The sequence below is a fragment of the Zeugodacus cucurbitae genome, chromosome 3 (assembly GCF_028554725.1).
Source record: "Zeugodacus cucurbitae isolate PBARC_wt_2022May chromosome 3, idZeuCucr1.2, whole genome shotgun sequence".
NCBI classification, from domain to species: domain Eukaryota; kingdom Metazoa; phylum Arthropoda; class Insecta; order Diptera; family Tephritidae; genus Zeugodacus; species Zeugodacus cucurbitae.
Genome location: NC_071668.1, coordinates 76,377,766 through 76,399,948, shown reverse-complemented (window position 1 = coordinate 76,399,948; position 22,183 = coordinate 76,377,766). Strand labels below are relative to the sequence as shown.

At 35.0% G+C, this 22,183-nt stretch overlaps 2 protein-coding genes across 9 annotated transcripts in view; both read left to right on the top strand.

Annotated features, from left to right (window-relative positions):
• LOC105212094 (serine-rich adhesin for platelets) overlaps positions 1 to 22,183 on the top strand; it is a 202,764-nt gene that overhangs the window by 143,079 nt on the left and 37,502 nt on the right. Inside the window, exon 1 of one of the 8 annotated variants that reach the window (XM_029040069.2) lies at positions 16,728 to 16,916. The exons of the other annotated variants lie outside the window; for them this stretch is intronic. Within the exon in view, the coding sequence (XP_028895902.1) occupies positions 16,899 to 16,916 (18 nt within the window). The 5' untranslated portion in view covers positions 16,728 to 16,898. Of the gene's footprint in view, positions 1 to 16,727; positions 16,917 to 22,183 lie in introns of those variants that run through there. 8 annotated transcript variants of the gene reach the window in all.
• LOC105212093 (uncharacterized) lies at positions 5,828 to 11,400 on the top strand. The gene has a single exon (XM_054227881.1). The coding sequence runs from the start codon at positions 7,524 to 7,526 to the stop codon at positions 8,466 to 8,468; it is 945 nt and encodes a 314-aa protein (XP_054083856.1). The 5' UTR covers positions 5,828 to 7,523; the 3' UTR covers positions 8,469 to 11,400.

Here is a 22,183-nt window from a genome sequence, read left to right as displayed (position 1 = left end):
TAAAATTCCCGTTATTTATTGAACATACCTTGTATGTATCCGTATAAAATTTTTCATACATTTTAAAATTTATAAATTGTTAAGCACATTAATTAATTAAGTCCATTAATCAAATGAATGAGTGAAGCCAAACCACAAAATTGGGTAACACACATACATAGAAATAAAAATATATATATACATATGTGCATATGTATGTATACATATATTATTTATTTGCAAGTGTAAAGTGTTGTCTGACGACCTTATAGACATCCCCAGCACACTCCCCTGTGGCGCTTTTGACATTTTGAACCGCTGATTAAACCACACACATGCCGAAATGGGGATCAAAATAATTTAATCTAATTGTGGTTTGCGAGTGGCAGCTTGGCTTATATACATATTTATACAAACATACATATATGTATACAGACATAAGTATTTGTAGTTCTATAAGTGATAAAAAAGAATGCAATAAAGAAAACTGCTTGCCGCTAGTATTTATAGGCAACTGATTAATGCCCGCATTTAAGCGAGTTTATGTCAGTTGGTTATGAGACTGATATATTATACATACCAATATATGTACATATATGTATGTATGTGTATGTATTTTTTATGCCTTCATAGTCAATAAATTCAGATGCATTGTCTTCGAAATGTCATAAGGAATTAAACTTGTTTATTGTTTCAATTGCAATTGAATTTAATAAAAGTGCAAAGCAGGCACAAAGGGTGCATCATCACTGGCACAACACACACACAACTTTTGAAGCATTTGCTCTTAACAAAGTTGCAGTTACTTTATTTATCGGTGAATGCGACTATTTGTCTTTCGTTGCAACAAAGCAATTGCACTCGCAAACACACACACACATAGATACTCTTATGCCCACACTGCATCGCGTGGTTGTTGTCATGTTTGTCATGTCAATTCACATTATTATGCATACTCTTGTAAAACGATTACTTTGTTACTTTTGTTGTTGTTGCTTGTGTCTTAAGTACGCAGAAATTGTTGCACCGCACGACACAAAACAATGTAAGCGGCGGCAGTCGGCGACGCCCTGCCAAAGCAGCAGAACAAATTGCAGAACTCAAAGCAAACAAACAAACACGCAAACACACACATACATACATATGTACAGACATGCATGAAGATAGTTTCGCAGCATGAGTAGAGTGGTAGAGTTTGCATTTTGTTGCAATTTGCGAATGCCGCGCTGATGTTGCGTGAGTTCATCGCGCTGCTGACGCATGCATGCAACTGTGTAGGCTCTTGTGGCATGGTATGTGTGTTACAAAAATACACTTTATTATTATATATGTATCTATGTTTATTTGCAGCAAAGTGGGCGCGCGATTGCAAAAGTTTGCAGTTTGATTAGCTCGCCTATATACATACATACATACATATGTATATACAATGTATAGAGATTCTTTGTTGCTGAAGAAAATGGTCTGTGCTTTGCATTTGTTGTGTCTGCTGGCATTTTTCTCAAAAAATGTGAACCAAAGCAGCGCATATCAGAGTCCACAAGCAAACACTGCATAAACAGAAACAAGCTGCAGAAGCATATTTCACTTAAATCTATAACATAGAATATATATAAGTCACATATATAAATGTCACACACACATACAAACATGCATTCATTTAATCAACCGATTTTATCGATATTGCAGCATAACGGATTGCCAATTAACCAGTTATTGCACAGTAGCAATTCCAATAAACAATAAAAATCTGCCATATAACATGCAAACAATTACTATGTAATATTGTATATATGTATGTACAAATGTATGTATATTTGTATATAAAGTTTGCAACAAGCAAGGTCTGATTTCGTGTTATTAAATTGCTGATATCGGTAATATGAAGCCACTATTTGTTTATTAAAACTTAATGAGCTTAAGTAAGCATATTATTGCACAAGCTTCAGGCGATTGTAAGCATATTATATAGAATTTATATGAATGAAGAAGGTACATATATATTTGCAAGCAGGCGATTTTGTTTTTGTTGTATTTGCAAGAGTTATAGTAGCATGAAGTTCATTAATATTTCCGTTTTAAGCTGCTATTGTTGTATAAAAATTGTGAAAATTCATCATAAAGTCGATGAACAACTAAAATCGGCACTTCTCTCTCAAATACTTTCTTATAATAGACTTTACTCTCTTTGAGTAGAGGAACTTGAATCCTAATTGTATACAATGGAACTTCCATAACTGGAACTTCTATAAGTCGAAGATCTCCATAACTCGAACTCTTGAATTGGCAATAGCGTTTAGAAGCCAAATTTCATGCAAATTTCCTTCTCTACCGCGAATTTCTATAACTCGAACTCTTGAAGTGCCAATAGAAGGCAACTTTCCAACAAATTTCCTTCCATAAATCGAACTTTTTTATTATTTAAATTTAAAATTTTACTATCGAGGCAGAATTTTAAAAGAGTCCCTCTATATTGTTCGGAGGCAAACTCAAAATACAATATTACCCATATGGATTGCATAAATCATCTAACAAAATCGTGGGATATAAACGTCAAGAGCCAAACAATAGCAAAATGCAAGAAACAAAATTTTAGAATACAGTTTTAACGTACATATGTCCATATAACTTTAAGCGAAAAACAAATAAAACTGTGTATAAATCTATATTTTACAGATTTTTTTAACAATTTTATGTTTTAATGAAAATTCTATAACTCGAAGTTTTTTTGTGGATTATGGTGATTCGAGTTAGAGAAGTTCCACTCTATTATGAGTTTGAAATTTGAAAATACAATAAATTAGGTATAGACCCTAAAAGTATGCAACGAAATCCGATTATCTATAAGGTGTAGATATTTAGGTATAAATTTGGTATATATTAGCCATATTTTAGGCGCAGTTATAACACAATTATCCGAAATTCGAAAATGCCCGACTATCTTTTATCCTTGAATAAGTTAATAGAGTGAATTCCTGCTAATATTTAGTCAACAGTCTAAATGTTCTGGAGTTCCTGAAAAAAAAAATGCATTTCATCAGGAGGAGGAACTGTCACAACTTTATTTTATATGCATGAGAAAACGAAAAGAATCTCTAGGAAACATCTGATTACTTGGGAATTAAATTATCCATTTTGACTAGATTATCCATTTAATCAGCAATACCCCCAAATCAAATTTGTAGCTGGATGTAATCAATGAATAATAACCTTATATAAACAATTGAGTTTAAAGGGCGTATAACAATCCTCAAGTGAAATTGTGGAATTATTCAAAACAAGGAATCTCTCAATGAAATATTAATTCCCAAGCTATCGAAGGCTTATCATATAACATTTTTCACACAACAGAATATCTAAAACTCATTGAATGAACGTTTTAATTACTTTCGATTTCTGAATCTACGTATCTGGTTTCAACTACAAAGCTTGAGAGACACATTGAGCCATGAAACGCTAATGAATTTCTCGCACAATTGCATTGATCAATAAAGCATGAAGTGATCCATAAAACTGGCGCGAGTCGATGTGTAATTGACTGATAAATATCCAATGATTACTATATCAATTCGATCAGAAATAGTTTAGTTCTAATTCAAATTTTAATTGTAGTCTACTCCTGAAGCAGCTGCTTATAATCCACACTTCGAGAGCTAAAAGTTTGGAAAGTACTACCTCAAATCTATATCAACATACTCCTTTGTGAACCTGTAAAAAAATTTGGAAAAGTGTTGCATTAATGCCTGCTCGATAGTCAGTGTCTGGATCAAAAATCTATTAGAGATTGGATAATCCAATACAAGATCCTGTGTAAGAGCCGTAATGATCTCAGTGCCTTGATCAGCTGTGAATCAATTAAGGCAGAAGAAAGGCTATTGAACTGGCCAGAGGTTGGCTATTCCATCGTAAAATAGGTTGAAAGGTCAACAAATGCTTTAAAAAAGTAAAGTAAGTGATACTAGGATGATAACAGTCTTCTATCTAATAACATTTGGTTCATGATATGGAATAAATAAGGTATCTCAATATTATTACTATATAATATAGTAAATACAGATTATGTTCGAAAGTTATTAATTCAAAAAGGTTCGCTACAATCTCAAGTGTGAAAAAAAAAATTTTCATTAACATCATATTACCGTTCACTTTTCTAGAGGAGTCTCCACGCTTGTTTATGTTCTCCCACACTACTTGACAAGTTGCTGACAATTTATCACTCTATGAAAATCTTTTCGACTCATTTACGTTGCACTACCGTCATCATCATATCCTTAAAGGGCAAACCGCATTTTTTGCGCTATTCGACATTCTTCGCCTTTATTTCAGCGTAAACGCCTCCGCTACCTCGTTATTTATGGCGTCAATGACTCGGCGACTGTCAAATGAAACATGTCAATCTGCGGCTGACACTTGTAAAACGATGGCGAGCAAAGATAAAACGAGTGTGGGAGGGCGTATATGAGGTAAATGAAATGAAAAAGACGCAACTTAAACCGATTGGGCGAGAGTATAAATAATTGACAGTAGAATTGCCAAAATAACAAAAGAATGTGTGCAGTCGACGCGGACAACTGACGACTGACTGCTGGTCGGTGGTCGGTGGCCGATGACGGGCACACAAGTGCAATGAACGTGTTGAGCTAGACGGTTGAATGTGTCTCCGTGCCGCAAGCACCTCTGTAGACAACATCGACGACAAGCCAGGCAATGACAACAGTGCGAATTCACCGCAGAGTGACGGGCATGTTTGGCGACGGCGGAAAGTACATTAATATACGAGGTTACGTTACGTAGTATGTGCTGCTGCTTACGTATGTACGTAGGAATGTACCGGCGCTGACGCTGACGCTGCTTATGAGCTGTGTGACCACAAACGAGCGTCCCACTGACAATTACACTAATTTGACAGCTGTGACCGAGAGTCTGGCATGAGACATAAATAACATGAAAGCCGTCAAGAAAAACACAAAACAAAGCAATAACAACAGCAACAAGTATATTGCAAAAGACAAAGGAGAAATGAAAGGGAAATTATTTATTTATTTTAAAAATACAAGTACAGAAGAAAGGCGAACTGTGTAAATAAATAAGTCAAGAAAGGATTATGTCAAATACAAAGAAAATATGTGGAAAGCAAAAACAAAGGGTAGAGAGGAATAAATGTGTTGATTTGTTAAAGTCAGTCAGTCAATCAGTTAGAATGATACAAATAAATAGGGGCTTACTTACTTAGTCAATTTGACTGACACTTGGAGTATACTATATTTTGAGGTTATGTGAAAAATTTGTTTAAGGTTATGTAAGAACTAACAGTCATTCCTTTTTATGCACTTTGCTTTTCTTGCTTACTAAGTATATTATTTTGGCACTTTCACTTTTAAGTGCTTTATATCCTTTAACTCCCCTGAAACCCTTACCCCACACGGTGTCCACACAACACTGATTAATACACTTAAATTCAATTTCTTTTCTGCAAATTGTCTGTAAATTAAAATCCACTTAGTTATATTGTAAAGTCAACGCTGTCCATCAAGAGAAAGACTTCAAAAGAAACTCTGTACTCTACTTGAACTTTTCTTGTGATTAAGAGTAACAGCGCCGGCCAAACGGGGTAATAACAAAAGCATGTTTGCTGTTGTTGTTGTTGTGCATTGTAATGGGCAACAACGGGTTAAATGTCAGCTACAACTTTGACTTGCGCACAATTGTTTAATTCATTTCGAGAACTTTGTAGTTCATTAAATGGCAGCATTCTTCAGCGCTGGAATTCCGACTCGACTCGCATTGTGCTCAAGTGGAAAATGGCGGATGATTAAACTTTACTGCAAGTGGAAGATTATATTAAGTTGAAGGAAAGTTAAGTCACAATTAATATAGAAACACTATGGCACTGAAATATACCAAGTGACTTTAAACTAATGCTTAAAAGAATTAAAGCAGATGAGTTCAAAGATTTATATCAAGAAAACTGGTCTTAAGCCTTAACCAAGTTCTAATAATATTCTTTTTGACGGTACTCCACGTGAATGAGAATCTGCAATAATGTTCCATCTAACTAAAAGGCACGTTTTCGATACTATTTGCTTTAGGCAGTTTGAAATCCATATACGAAAAATAAAATCAAAAGCAAGATACTGCCATATAGATTGGGAACATGATAACAGTGTTTTGTGGTTGGGAACCTGGATAAGTTTTCAGACTACGTTCAGATATGTTTTTAACCAAAAAATTTCCTTGTATCATCAGTACTAGAGAATAAAAGAAAATAACATTGATATGCACAAAGTTTGGAAAAGAAACCCCTGTTCGATAAATCACATATCAATGGCCTCTATATGTTTTACATCCTCGCGTATGCTGGTTGATGGATTTCATGAATAATAAAGTATTTCATGGCTAAAATAACCTTTGAAACTAAGCAATACAAAATATTAGCAGATTTCAGTCATTGTGATCTTGAAAAGATTCTTAGAGGGGACTCTTCAATATCAAAACAGGTTTGTTGAACTTCAATATGAGATATCGTGAAAGAATTTCAATATAAGATGTTGGATGTGATAGATTATCGGCTTCTATTTGAACATTTGAAACCTGATTATCAATTCTAAAGACAATTTCCATCTGAAAATGTTCCAGAAAAATTATAGTTTCTTAGGCGATTTCCAAAGATTACACCAAGTATCGCAAATACTATTAATCATAATAATGGAAATACAAAGTACAGCGCTATAATCTCTCACTCAACTCAGTATAATATCGTCCTTGAGCACGTGACATATCGGTTAGTAGCGGGTAACAAAGACACGTCACGTAAATACAAAAGGTAAACGCGAGATTCTGCCGCGAAACAAAAGCAACGGTAAATTGCGCGTATTCACACCTTTTGTTCCAAGGACTTGAGCAGCAGCAAAATCTGGTGACCATAAGAAATTCAAAATTTGTTTTGTAGAATACCGAAAGGGTCATATGCAAAGAAAATTATGGAATAAACAGATCTTCAATCGTGACAATTTCGTAATTTTTCCACGATATGTAAAAATATCTTTTTGAAGTACTTAACGCGACCGCGGAACGCTAGATGATCTTCTCGTTTACGTGGAAATGTCCACACACAGGACAAAGCAGCCTACTCATCATATAATTCAAAATGTATCACGACGACACACTTGTACGACACACACCCGCTTAATGAGCTACTTAAGGTTAATTGCAAAAAGGATACGTAAAATTAGTTAAGCCTGGAATTTCCAGGATGCGACGACGCGCCGCGAATTTCGCAGATTCGGCTAGACAGGTAGACAGAGCAGATGGCGCGCGCCAAAGTTGCCGTAATTACATGGAATTCCTAGACAGGAGAGACCAAGTCGCCTACCTGCGCTCAGCACACCTCTGCCTATAAAAGGTGAGCGCCGTGAGGTAGAGCAGCATTCGCTAGAGTATCTTTGCAAACTAAACAACACGGCTAGAGCAAAAAAGGTAGAGAATTAATACTACAATTATCAAACTAATTTATACGCAAAAAATCGTGAAAAAACAAATCGAAAATGGCAACGCAACAGAACGCTAGTTTCTTCTCCATACCCGTATTCCATTCGTCATCGGAATTTCGTGTGAACACAGCATTCTTCTCCCAGAACGATCTCACACTCTTTATTGAGAACATGGAGACCATAGAAGGTTTGAGACGCCAAAAGTATCAGCGTCGTCAGCACTTCGAGGAGAAAGTACGTGAAACACGCTTAATACTGGAGAACTCACTACAAATCTCGACACATCAAAGCAATATGGGTTGCTTGCCCAGTCCCAGCAGTATGTGTGGTATGCCAAGTCCGACATCATCAGTAATCGAAGAATTAGAAGAATTATGCATCAAAAAGGAAACACCTAAGCGCATCTGTAAAAGACTAGAGTCACCAACCGATCTCGAAGAGCTGATACCAAAGCGTCCAGTCTCGATGCGCAGATCCTCAGATGAGGAGGAGACTTACTTCAGTGACGCCAGCGACAGGTCGAACCGCACACCCACCAGTGTGGCCAAGAAACCACGTCTGCTATTCGCCACAACAACGAAACCACTCAAAAGTAACATCAACTCGGGTTCGGATTCTGAGGAGTCCGGCATATATCCATTGATTTGCACGCCACAACAAAAACAATACCGCAAACGCACAAGCGCACTAATCGAGAAACCGAAACGTTCGGCTGGCTCACGCATACTCGCCTTACTACTGAGACGCGAAATCTTGCGTGATCAACAAAAACAACAACCCGAGGAAATAGTGCACATTAAGAAAGCCACCTCCAATCTCAACGTGAGCAAGGAGCATGGTGACGAGAATGATTTACACGAATTCATCAAGCAGAAATATAAGCGTTTCGCACTGCGTTACATACGCAGACTGAAGAAGCATGTCGTCGTCGAGGAAGAACAGGAGAAGCCCAGCGATTTGGAGATGTTGGACAAGGCTTTGCGCTACATGACACTATAAGACACCGATTGAAATGTGGCAGCAAGCGGGTACATACGAGTACACAGGAATCCAAAGAACCTCCAAGAATCTCCAAGAGATGACGCACTTATCATCACGCATGACAATGATGATTGAAAGAGCAACAAGTAGCTAGACAATAACGGCGATAATCTTTCTTTCTGGGAACAATGTTAGTTATAGAAATTTAATTTATATTTATGTAGTTGTATAAGTACTGTTATTAAAAGATGAAGCGCACCGAAATTATTTGGTTTTTATTTATATTATATATATGGTTTGCCAATCAACTTTTTTCGATCTATAGTATTGAATAGATCACATAGATTTTTATAAAGAATCGAATTTCTTAAATTCTAAAAGTTCTGCAAACTTACAATGATTTAACAAATTTTTAAAGAATTTGCAAAACTTCACAGAGGGAACAAGATGTGTGGATATCAAACCCCAGCATGGCACCGTGAATTTTCTATTTTTACCAAATTTCTGTGAGATGGTGTTTTTCCTACTGTTACCCACTACAATAACCAACACATCACAGCCAAAAAAGATACACATTCCTAGCTAACGGCGACAACATAAAGCTACAGGTGGTTCACACCGACTTGCCGAAGCATATGGAGCAACACTAATGAAGTAATCGTGATTAGATGGGAATGTGAATTCATTAATGAAATACAAAATTTGACACGTCAATTTACATGCTGTTGAAGAGAGGGGTGCAGGGGAATATTTGTATTTAGTATAATTAATTATGTGAGGTTTTCTTTGCTACATATTTTTGTTGTTATTAAAAAGCCTGGTTGTAATTGGTAGACCAAATTTTAATTAATTAATACGGATGACTAAATCACAAAATTAGTTGGGGGAAATTTGTACGAAATTAAATAAAAATACCTACTTGTTTGAATTTGTATTTTTGGGAAACACCTTTGTTAAATTTTAGGCAAATAAAAATGAATTTGAATTTATTTTTAATGGTTTTTGAATTTTTACTCGAAGTAACATAAATTTTTACTACAATTTATTAAAATGCCTACACCTAATAGCTTCGTACTGAATACATACTAAAAACATTGGCCTAAAATAGTTCTCAAAGACTTTAGAGACGATTTCTGGCCGACAATGACACGTTCTGATGAACGAAAGATTTTTCAATATTCTGTGATATACATAAGACATCGGTATTTTAAGACTCAATAAATTTAAATTTGTTCTTCATTGAGATATCGGCTCATAAAATAAACACTTATCTTAGAATGAAAAAGTCGTTTATCATATGGCACTATGCCGATGAAATTCGAGTTTCTCCGGGTGCATAAAACTTTCGGAGATTAAACAGATGTTTGGACGCGTTTCTTTGATAAAAATGAAGGTTTCAGCAGTATTTTTGAAACTGGAAGCTACAACGAAGCAAAATTTTTAATTTCTATATCAAACTATCAAGGTATGGCTTTCTCGACAATCATGGGAAGAACACTGGCTAATAGAATTACTTTTGTTGAGATTTTAAGGCTGGGAAACAGGTCTTATTGTCAAATGCGATAGCATTAAAAAATATTCTACATGAAAACCCATTTCATACATGGACTGCTAGTCTACTTCCATCCATTAGTCATTCACCCCTGTTGCGAGTGTCAACTGGCAGTATATAGTCGACTACTGAGTGATGTTTAACTACCGGTGGTATTGTAATAACGTTTTTACACAGGAGCTAATTGATCAATTAACCAGCCTCTGCTCGATTAAAATGCTTATTAAGATCACTTTACCATACAAAATAAAATCGATATTTAATTTTAATTGAATTTTAATCGTCTTGGAAATCAAATGCAACTCTGCGACAAAGACGTACGATACGGTAGATGTCGCTGCTAAAATATTAATCAGCTGAACTTACCAACTTCTTATGTAAAGCAAAAACAAAAATGTGTAACAGCTGATCGGTTATCGAGTAGCCGGCAGTATAAAAGGCAAAAACAGGATTCTCAATAAACATTTTGATTGATCAATTAATTTGGCTGTCTAAAAACGCTATAAGTGTCGATCAAACATTCAACCATCGACTGTGTATGATCTCTCGTTTATTTGTCGACAGATATTTTTCAATCGTTATACATTTTTGAGTTTTGTCGATCAAGTTACACAATAAGAAATTAAAATATAATCGACACCGCCAGTCGACACTCGCAATAGTGGGGATTGTTTAATAAAAAAACATATTTTTTATATTTTTGTTAAGCTCAACAGCAAGAAAGTATTTTAAGACAAAAGTGTATTATGCTGTAATCTATCCTTTTCTATACTGGCTTTGTGAAAAGTGTAGCCAATCATGGTATTGCTACTTTATCAACACACAGACTTCATTTGTAGATATTTCACACATTTGTTTGGCCCTAAAGTGTCTGAGGACACACAAATAAAAAAGCAAAAAATCTTCTAACCAAAATCAACAAGGAAAGCTGTGGTTGCCACTTGAAATGACACTCCAAAGCAGCACTGAACATACACAAATATGCACATACATATCTATTCATATGTATGCTTTGAGTATGTATAAGTAAATGAGCAGAATGTGTGTAAATAAGGACCTATGCCTTTAACAAGCAAAATCACCTTACCAGCACATATTATCACACTTTTCCATTTGTTACAATTTACTCTGCTGAAGTGGCAGTAAGTAGCGAGATATGTGCTGGATTTAGTAACATTATATATGCATAAATGTGAATTCGAGCACCAGCAGTTGCAAGCGAGCAGTGCTTTCTGAGCTTTGAAGACACACATTTGTTTACATATGCAATTGGATTAGAGGAGCAGAATCACTACAGTCATGGTGTTGCTGTAAAATTAAAATGAGTTTCAGGTGTCAACATTGATTCAAGCTAAATTGATGCGGCAAATTGAATTAAATTTAATGTAAAGAAATGTACATGGTATACAAAGTGAAGGCTATGAAGAAGCTTTCCAGATGAAGAAAGTGGGTGTTTTAAGGGGTTTAGGGGTAGTCAGGATTTTCAAAAAATAATTTTTTTGCATATTCGTTAAGTGTAGTATCTTAAAAAAATTCTCTGAAGATTTGAAGTTGATCCGATAATAACTTTTCGAGTTAATCGACAAATAACAAAGATCGCTCGGGTTATCCAACACGCTAGTGCGAAACTTTAAATGCTTTTTTCTCAAAACTATGTTTATTGAGTGATTTTAATGAAATTTCTACAGCTTTTAGAATGCATAATAAACACAGGCCTGAACCAAAGATTTTTTGCCAAAAATTTAAAATTTTTATTAATTTTTTTTTTTTTTAATTTTTTCCCGAAAATAAAGTTTGGTTCAGGCCCAGGATTATGTATTTATAAAACTAATTTTTTTTTATCCGATTGATTTTAAAAGAATCTCCAAGGACTTATGATTGTCACCGCAAGGACCTTTTTTTGTAACTGGGTCAACACAGACAGCTATAACTTTGGAAATTATAATTTTTTGTTTCAAATTTTCGTGACTTTAAGTCAAAACATTGTATAATAATGTCATATTATTACTTCTGTAAAATAACATGATTTAATAGCAAAAAAAAATTACTGAAAATTCTAATTTTTTCGTGTCTCTGACTACCCCTAACCCCTTAAGGATTTCTTTGGAAATTAAAAGCGAGATGTCATTTAAGATATATAAGTCAAGCAATTCATATGTGCAATCCGTCATAATATCCGATTTTATTTTATTTTTATTTTTTATTGTTTATTAAGCCTATAAATAATAGGAAATAGTCTAGTTTTTAGATTCAAGTAAAAGTAATGCAAACTTCAGCTTCAAGTACTCTAGTGTCATTAACACTCCATATTTTATAGCAAAATTTGGAATTTATAGCAACTTCGCAATACTATGTCAACTGCAACTACTTCCGAGCTTTAAAAAGCTTTTTTGAGCAAAGTCTTTTCTAAAAGCTTCTGCCGCACATATTCTTGAATCGCTTTTCTGCTGACATTTATCGCATTTTGCTGCCTCTTATTAACTTAAAAAAGCTTTGTCAAAAGTCCTGCGCGCTCATACACTCCCGCTCACCATACACTCGCATACACCCTCTCACACTGCAGCAAAGCTTTCGCAGCTCTCCTTTGAAGTATACACATACACAGCTTACACAAACGGACGACTGTTGCTATCGCGCTATTGATTGCTCATTTCATGGATGCGCCCAAGAGTAAATTGCATAGAGCACCCATAGAACTGGGTGTGTGTGTGTGTGTATGTATTGTGGCATATAGAAAAGCTTCCTGTATTCAGTATAGCATGTGCAGGTTTAAGCTTGTTTCCCATTTTTCTTTTTTTCCTTTTGTCTCTGGTATTTCGCTGTTGTGCTATGCCTTGCCAGCATGTTTCTGCGTGTGTAAGTGTTTCTTCAAGCACGATGGCACAATGGCAGCCAACAGTTTGCGACGACCGGGCCAACAAATTTCATTGTATGCGCTTTTTAGAGTGAATGCTCGCGGTGTTACGCTGTGTTACGAGTGTATAACGGATCTCATATATATATATATATCTCGTGTGTGTGTGTGTGTGTTTGTGTGTAGCACTACGCTTACTCGATATTGCTATTCCAATTCGGTTATCTTCCTTATTTGTCGTTTCCCGCACTGTGCTTCTACTACTACAGTCTTCTATGTATGTATGCATGTGTGTGTGAGTGTGCTCCATATCCTGCACTAGGCAACACACACACACACCGACAAACACACAGCTTTTAGTTCGGCCAACGAGTTCGCCTGCTTGGTTTGCTTGCAACTGCCACGGCGCGGCGAGTATCTATCACATAATTCCAGCTCTGCCTTGGCTGTAGATCCATGCGTTGCTTAAGCGTAGCGCTTTTGTAGTATTTGGTGAAAATTCGAAGCAAAAATAAGCAAATTTCATAGTATTTCACGTTGAGTGTGACAAAGTTGAGCGGAAAATGGAAAAACGGGAAAAATGTGCGGTTCTACTTGGTGTGAAAAAGTGCTGAGCGCTTGCTGTATGTAAAGTGTGTGGCCGAACGCCTTAAAGTATGCAAGTGTACACAAGTGTACGGAAGTGAAAAAGTTAAATGCAATAAAGTTGTTTCGTGTATGCGCACTCTAACTGTATATTTACTGTATTTTTCATATTTTCTCTTGTTGTTGTTGCTGCTGTAGAAATGTGTGACACACACACACACGAAGTCTGTGTTGTAAGCCCGCTGGCGATGGCTGTGTGCATGCATAATTCACACGAATCGAACGAAATCACTGCCAAGCCAATCAGTCGCTGATTTTTTCAACCAACCGTGGCGAAAGTGTTTTTGTAATTTTTTTTTTGTTTTTGGCTTGGCAATAAAATATAAATTGGTGATTTCGCCAGCCAACAACTAAGTACCAGTGCGCCGCGCCCCCTTCAACCGAGCGCGGAGCGAACGCTGCAGTGCCAGTGTCACACATATTGTGTTGTTGCTTTGTGTTGTGACATTTTTCTATACGCTTAAGGTCATTTGTGTAGCATACATTTAGGCGTGCTAGCGCAAACTTCAACTTGCACAAAAAAAAAACAAAAACGCTCGTTAAGACAAGTGAAGCGCAGTGCGGATAATGAAAAAAATAATTTCAAATTTGCAAGCGAAATTCGTGAGTTTTTGTAGCAGCAGAGAAGCTGAAAAAAGTGTACTTAAGCGCTTACCGCTACTACAGAGAGGTGTGTCAGCGCGCTAGGTGTGCCTACCACACCGCAAACTTTCACTACAACAACAGCACATACATACCGCAGCGTGGTGTTGACGCGATGGCACAATAGGCAAACAAAAAACTCATTTTCAGACACACAGACACACACCCAAACACCCTTTATACCCTTTATATGCGCCAGCGCGCAGGTTCTCCACATCGCGACGGTGTGTCGTAATGCGGAAATGCGATTAATTAAATTGAGAAATATCTACGCGGCCGTGGCAGCATTTCTGACACACCATACTTCTTCTTCGCCGCCTTCAAAGCACTTCAAAGTGCCTGCCCTTCCGCTGGTGATCCCCACCCTACTTGTGGCACCCTTTGACTCCACGCACGCAAAGGTGTGGTTGTGACATTTTCGTGACATTCTAACTGTAAAATAACGCTGTGTGCTCACACTTTGCGGTTTTGTTGATGTTTCCAACAGCGGTTGTGGCCAACACCAAATCAGCTGACGTGCTGCGCGTCTTTGCCTGTAGCCCGTCATTAGTTAAATGTTTTCGTGTGCGCGCTAATTTGTGGCATACACCCGTTATACCGTTAGCTTAGCGTCAGCTATTAAGTAAATTGTTTGCCTGATAAGCGTTGGAGTGAAAGTTTGCAAAAGTTTGTGGCCGGTCAATTACTTAATGCCGAAGACGGTGCGAAGTACAACACAACAGACATATTGAAGAAGAAAGCAAATTGAAGTCGAAAAACAGATGAATCAATATTTGACAAACAAATTTGTGGCTTGCGTGTTTGGCGAGTTCCACTGTTAGACTGTCCAGCCATCGATATGGGATTAGTCATTATGAATAGCATTTCCTGAGTAGCTGATGGGAAGCACTCTCCTTAATACTTCGTTAATATAAGTAGAAGAGCTACCTCATCATTATTCGAAGTTATAATAAAACTCTTTTTCACATTCCTCTGTAAGTATCAGAGCTAAGACGAAGCACAAGATGATATAATTAAGATCCAGACTTTCAAATAAGCAACTTTCTATGTTGTAGTGTCAGTTTCCATAGACATATCCACTCACCGGCGTGGTGACGTTAAAACAGTCCCTTGTTATACTTGTGAACTACGTCGGTCTCTTGTTACAGCTTTGCTGTACTCAAGCCTTTTCTACCGTAGATCACATAGATTCCATTATAAATGGGATAGTATAACGCTCTAAGCACTCATTGGATATTTCGATTTGCGAGTTCTCTTTCGTAATCATTTTATAATAATTTTTGAGATTTTCCAATAGATCTTCCTATAAAGTCTATACTGACAAGCGATGGCAGAACTTCCTTCAAAACTCAGAGAACCATTTCATTTCGTGGTTCTATGGTGAGAGCTGATTCCTAAGGTTAAGTGCGTTGGATTATATGTGCTTTTCAATATTTATAGAAACCCTCCAAGATACTATTCGAAGAATTTTAAAAAAATTAATTTCTACATACATAAACATAACTGATTTTTAGGAGATACTTTCTAAGAAATAGCAAAATCATATGACTGAAATTTCGAAACGATTTAGATCAGCACAGCAAGAACACTATATCACAAATAAGAATTTAAAAAAATTTTGAAGATTAATTATATCTAATAATTTCCAAGATTAGGCCTTTAGTAGTTTTATCTATCGTTGTCGATTTCTAAGGCACATGATTCGAAAATTTTTTCGCAATTTATAGATAATCCATTTTAGTGAAACAGAAATCTTATTTATATTAAGAAGATAGCCTCAAATGTCATATTCGAAGAAAAATTTGTTTCTGGGGTAAAATTTAGCTTTGAATTCATTTAAGACCGTTTCGAATTTTCGAAGAAGATAAGATATGCTAGTATCCCTCCTCTTATTTGAAATCCAATTATCTAAGCATAAATATATGATTACATCCCACTTTGTAAATCGCAAAATAGTATTTGTCCTTAATAATGAAGAAATAAATATTGGTACTCAACTCCCACAACACCCTACAGAACCATTCAAACAATCATACGAATTCTAAACCCACTCTTTCTGCGAGCAGTATTCAAGTACATAAAAGGTCATAGCTTTGGCGCAAATCGTTTATCCTGACGACAATGCAATTGTAAAACAAGCACAACACAATGTGCAGTGCTTTCTCTAGAAAAAGACAAGTGTGGGGGGGGTGGCCATGGCGCTGTAGGTGGACAAACGAGCAGCTAACTGCTTGATGACGGCATGAAAACTTAGAAATGACGTTAAGCGCTGGAAATAGATAAAAATAAAATGAATGTGTGTCGATTGGAAGTAATTTGCAATGACGAATGCTGAGTTTGGCGCACACATTGATTGCTTAATGCATTAATAATGCACGTGATTTCGGTGCGAGTGCGAGGAAAATGATTTAGCATGTGGTGTTAAGATTAACTGTATTTCTATGGCGATGAAATGGATACTAAACTTGAAATCGATCTAAAGCGTTATCAAGAATTAACTGAATTTTTATAATTTAAAAATAAATATTTTCTTTAAATTATATTTTTTAATATAAACAATCTTTATTTCTAATATCTACTTGTGTATAAAGTGCCAACCGGAAGTATATAGAAATTAATATTTTTTATAAATAAATAATGCAATGCGCTTGTAAAATGAATTGAATCGAAAAAAAAAAATGTAAATGGTCAACCCTTAAGCGGAGAATTAGCGAAAATTACTTGTAATAAATAGCCGAATGCAACACTGATAATAATGATCCAGTACAATCAGGTAAATTTGTAATATGAACATTATGAGAAAAACAAATGAATTTAAAAGCACAAAATCTCACAGAAGAATACTTTTGATTTTGGAAGTATATATGCTATAGAAGATGTGTTCAAAAAATAACGGAAATTTTTTTTGAAAAAAATATATAATCATTCGTACATTAACATTAATTTCAAAATTGGATATTAACTCGCGAAATTTGAAAAAATTAAATTCCCGTTATTTTTTGAACACCCCTTGCACACATAAATATTAGCACTTTTTGAACGCCTTTTCATATGCAAACTGAAACTGCCAAGTCGATTAAGTGTCACCCAAGCGAATGTTCAATGTTAAATCGAACAAAGGTCAAAAATTGCGCTTCAAATCGAATACAAATGAAATAAAAGTAAAAATATGGGCGAAAGAAATGTGAAATGAAATCGCAGCACAGCAGCAATAAGGAAAAATAATATACGACACAGCCTCATTTGAAACAATAACAGTCAAGGAAAAGGGATTTACAGTCGCTTAACTCGTTGCCAACCCGCACTTGAGCATACAATTCAAAAAAGCGTCAGGAGAGGGCATGTCACCAGCAGCAGCAACGGCAGCAACAGCGTTGGAACCAGCAGCTCAATGGCAAGCCAAAGTTGTCATGTGTGACCCAAATTTGTATGAAATGCTTATTCGCATATTTGCCGCTTATTGCGTCTGCCTCTGCCTCTTCACCTACGTGTCCACCCCCAAGTGGTTTCCCGGCTGGCGTGACGCTAGGCAGCACATGACAGCGACCCATTTTACGTAGTAGAAAACTCATTTGATGCGATACGAGATCGTCGAGATTTCTTTCATTTTCACAGCGCTTCGCATACATGTATGTCTATGTATGTGTACAATGCGAAAGGGCTTGAATATTGTAAAAGCCTCCAACCGGAAAAATCAACCGCCCCCATAGTTTGACATCTCCAGTGGCCAAATGTGGCTGTGTGAGTGTTTGGCGCATTGTTTTGCGCCACTTTGCTTGGCACACATGACAGAGAGAGCGAAAGAGCGAGTGAGGATGCCAGCTCAATGCTAACTGTTTATTTAGCTGACAAAAAATGGCATTTAGTTTGAGTACTTGAAAATTCATTTAGTGGAAATATTTATGCCATTTCCCAAGTTAAGCGCCTTTACGTTGTTGCTTTAGCCCCTCATTTTCTTATTTACTTTAGTCTTTACATCTCATTTTAATATGCTGAATTTATTTAAATCGCCCGTTTGCCTTTGCGGCCTTTTTATTATGATTGTGAAAGTTTTCCCAGCACCTGGCCAGCTTTGTTTTTGGCTTTCATATAAACACTTTTGCTGTAAGCTTGCTTTAAATTTTCTCTGCCTTTTTTGCTTCCATTTTGAAACCGCTTTTGTCGTTCGCCTTAATTGCTACTAATCGGTTTTGTCTGCCCTTTCTCATTTGGCATTTATACTTGTCTAAGGCGTCGCACCTTGAAAACTGTTGGGCCCCACTGTACATATGCGGTCACAATCGCATGACTGTGGATAATTATTGCTTTATTTTTGTTTTAGCTTATTATATTAATTTTTGGTATAAATTCTTGGCGCTCACGGATGTAAGCACTTTTGATGAAAAGCTTTCGGTATCCTGGATCCATTTTCGAGAAGAAAGCGTTGTAAACAATTTTAGCCTTCCTAATTGAGACAATGGGCCTAATCATTGAATCCGATTCGATCGAAAAATTTTACGTTGGAATCATTGAATCCGTATCGAAAATAAAATGTACGATCACATTGAACTCACTTACCGACTCGAAAAAATATATTCCGCGACTAATAGATGTAGCTAATTACGAAATCATTGAATCCGCAAAATCGAAAATTTTGGTCGAAATCTATCCGTTGCGGAAATGTAAAAGTAATAAACCATTTGGAAGTTTTTATGTAAATAATTACTGATGACGGACTAAATTATGTTTTAAATAGGTATTTTAGAGACAAGAGACAAAAATAAATTAAAGATGCTTAAAAGCGATATAAAGTTGCCCCCTCGAAATAGCGAAACAATTTTCTCAAAGAGTTCCAAGCGAATTAGATATTTTTTGGAATAAATTTCACAACAGTTAAAGGTCAGTTTTAATTGAACAAAGCAAAAAGCACAGACCCTTTGTAGTATTTGTCGATAGAGGTCGATAAAACAGTTTTACTTTCTCACTTTGTGGTAAAAGCAGTTTATCGACGGAATCAATGATTGCATGAAAATTTTCAATCCAAAATCTTTTTCGTATCGAAATCGAATTCGCTAAATTAAATTATTTTCACTGTTAAGATAATTTTGCACTAGTAGAATATGATCCATCCATACTTTCATAACTATAAAATAATAATAGCTGTTCTCTAACTAGATGCTAGTAGAGTTCTTGAATTATCAAACCGATGGGGTTTATTATAAAATAACTCTGTAACTAACTGTTTTATTTATAAAATAACTCGTGAAAATGTATAGCTGATTTTATGTCAAATTTATCAATTAGCTGGAGACAATTATGATCTTAATCCAGCTTTGCTTACCCAATTTAGCTTCAATATTTTATATTAGAAAGTGATCTAACAAGTAGTTTGATTCTTTTTTAGATTATGTAAGGAATTTAACAGTCTCAAATTTTAATCACATTTAATTAGTCTATAATAGGCATGATGAATTTTGATCGGAGTGGAACCATGTGGAACATGAAAAATAAAAACATAAAACTAACTAAATAGAGACTTTTCATCTCTCACTCCGAATAATTGTATACAAATTTAGTATTAATTAACTACAAATAAAATTGAATAATTAGTTAATTATTTCTTTGTATGGTAAATTGAGAACAATTAGGGAATAAATTGTTGAAATTTTCTAAATTTATTAAATAAGAGTATGCTGAGGACTTCATGAAATCAAATTTACCTTCAATAAAGTAGATAGAGAGTATGTGGAGTTTTCGTCTAAACACATATTTTTAAATATAAGTAAGCGGTTTAATATTTTCCTAAATCCATATTAAAAGCATCCTTATTATTCCAAATCCTCTCAATTACATTATGTAAACCTCATTTAGTAAGCATATGTTTATTTAGGCATATGTAGGTATATACAAGGGAAAGGTGGCGAGGAGTAAGTCTATTAACACAATTTCATAAATTTCCAGGATGAAGGAATAATAGAAATAAATAGAGCTAAATTAGCGCTCGGGTTGTAGGATAAAGTAGAAAAAATTAAAAAAAATATATGAAATTCGTCCTTGAAGGAAAAACTGTTTACTGTCCTCTAAAGAATATTACTCAGGCGGATAGGTAAACAATATTTCGCTGGTTATTCATGAAATAACTACATTTATTGCAAGATAAACAAAAGTTGCGATTTCGTGGAAATGTTTGCTATTTGCTAATGTATAGAATTTTCGCAAACGTTCGTGCTTATGGAAGGGAAATCTTTGTTTGTTAACCGAAGTAATTTCGGAGAAGAAAGGAAGAATTTTGAAGATCTATTCAAGATTACAATGCATCTTTTCTTGTTAAAATTTATGCCATTTATTTTAATTGTTATTTAGTAATTATTTGCTGAAAAGATTAAAGTTCATTTATGGGCTGTCGACCATATGCATACTATGTTATATATTTATAATACTATATCTGTCTATATACATATTTGTATGTTTATTATATGTATGGATGAATTATATATGTATATTATTTACAAGAATATATTTATATATATATTATACATATTTATATTTTCGAAAGGAATTTCATCATTGCCATAAATGGAATTATATGTATATAATTCTACTTGCATCTTATGCTCTTAATATTAATTTGCCTATATAAAAATTACGTTTGGAGTTCTTGTAAAATTCCGCCTATATTCCTCGATTATAGTAAACCATTATATAACAGATTTTGCCAAATTTTCTAATAATTTCCTTTCATTCCGCTAATAGCTTAGGAACGGAAGGAAAATAATGAAATAAACATGAAGAAAATATAATAAAATTAACACGAAATGTGACAAGTTTATGAGTTCGCCATTTAAGTTTATTAGCCAAATTTTAGTAAATTGCAAAACTTGCAGAAATCCATTTTGGCTTTAGTGCAAAGTTTATGCTTCTTTTATTGGCCTCAAATTACCGTATTTGGTATGGTGTATACATTTATTCCATAAGTATTACTACGACATATATACATAGCACGGGTTATACTTGGGGGATATTACACCAAATAGAGAAATTATTTCAACTGTCAATAAATTAGTTAATTATTCGAAAAAGTTTGATTTTAGTTTATATTATAGTTTATAATAATATTATATTTTAATTTATAATGTCAATACATTGTGACATTTCATTGAATAATATATGTTAATAGTTTTTCTGACATTCGTTTAACTACTTCATATACAAAGTCTATTTGTTCCATGTATGTAGAAAGCTCTATCAATTATATTCATATTACATAAATACCCACAAATACTACCGTGTAGTTAAAACCCCATCATTCTTCACTTCATGAGCTTTTATCGTCACTTTTTATTGCATTGGGATTTGTTGACATTTCGAATTAACCAACTCACATGAGTAACGAAATTTAGCTTACACGTAAGGATATTTAAAAATTTATGTACTCGTCTGTAAATAAATTTGCTTTGACTCATGACAAAAAATGTTTGACGGGGGGTCGTATAACAGCAACAACAACTTGTTGATTGCTCTAAATCACACAAATTTGTATTTGAACTTGAATACGAGTATAAGGATATGTGGACGACTGCCCTATAGGGAAAACTGATTGAAATTCAAAGTGGTCGTTTCAGTGGCGGATCCACAAAAAAATCACATCAAATTATAAGCAATTATAATAAGTTAAAAGATTTTTGTTGTTATTCATATAATTCGAACTTTCTCTACATTTGTACAAGCAATATCGCTGAAGTTCAGTGATTAATTGAGGATTACACGGGATCTCACATTCCATGTTATATTTTCCTTGGTTTTTGAAAGAATTCTTCTAGTATTTCATCAACTGACAGATCAATATCCCTATGAATATTCATTGATGCTAGACCATTAAGCCTATCTTGACCTGTCGTATTTCGTAAATAGGTTTTAATTCTCTTTAAACTTGAAAAACTACTTTCCGGTGATGCTATTGAAACAGGCAATAACGCCAATATGCGTAAAATCTTGAAAACATTCCCAAAAGACGTTTTGTTCACTGCTTCTAAAGCTTCGAGAGCATTCCGAAAATGCTTG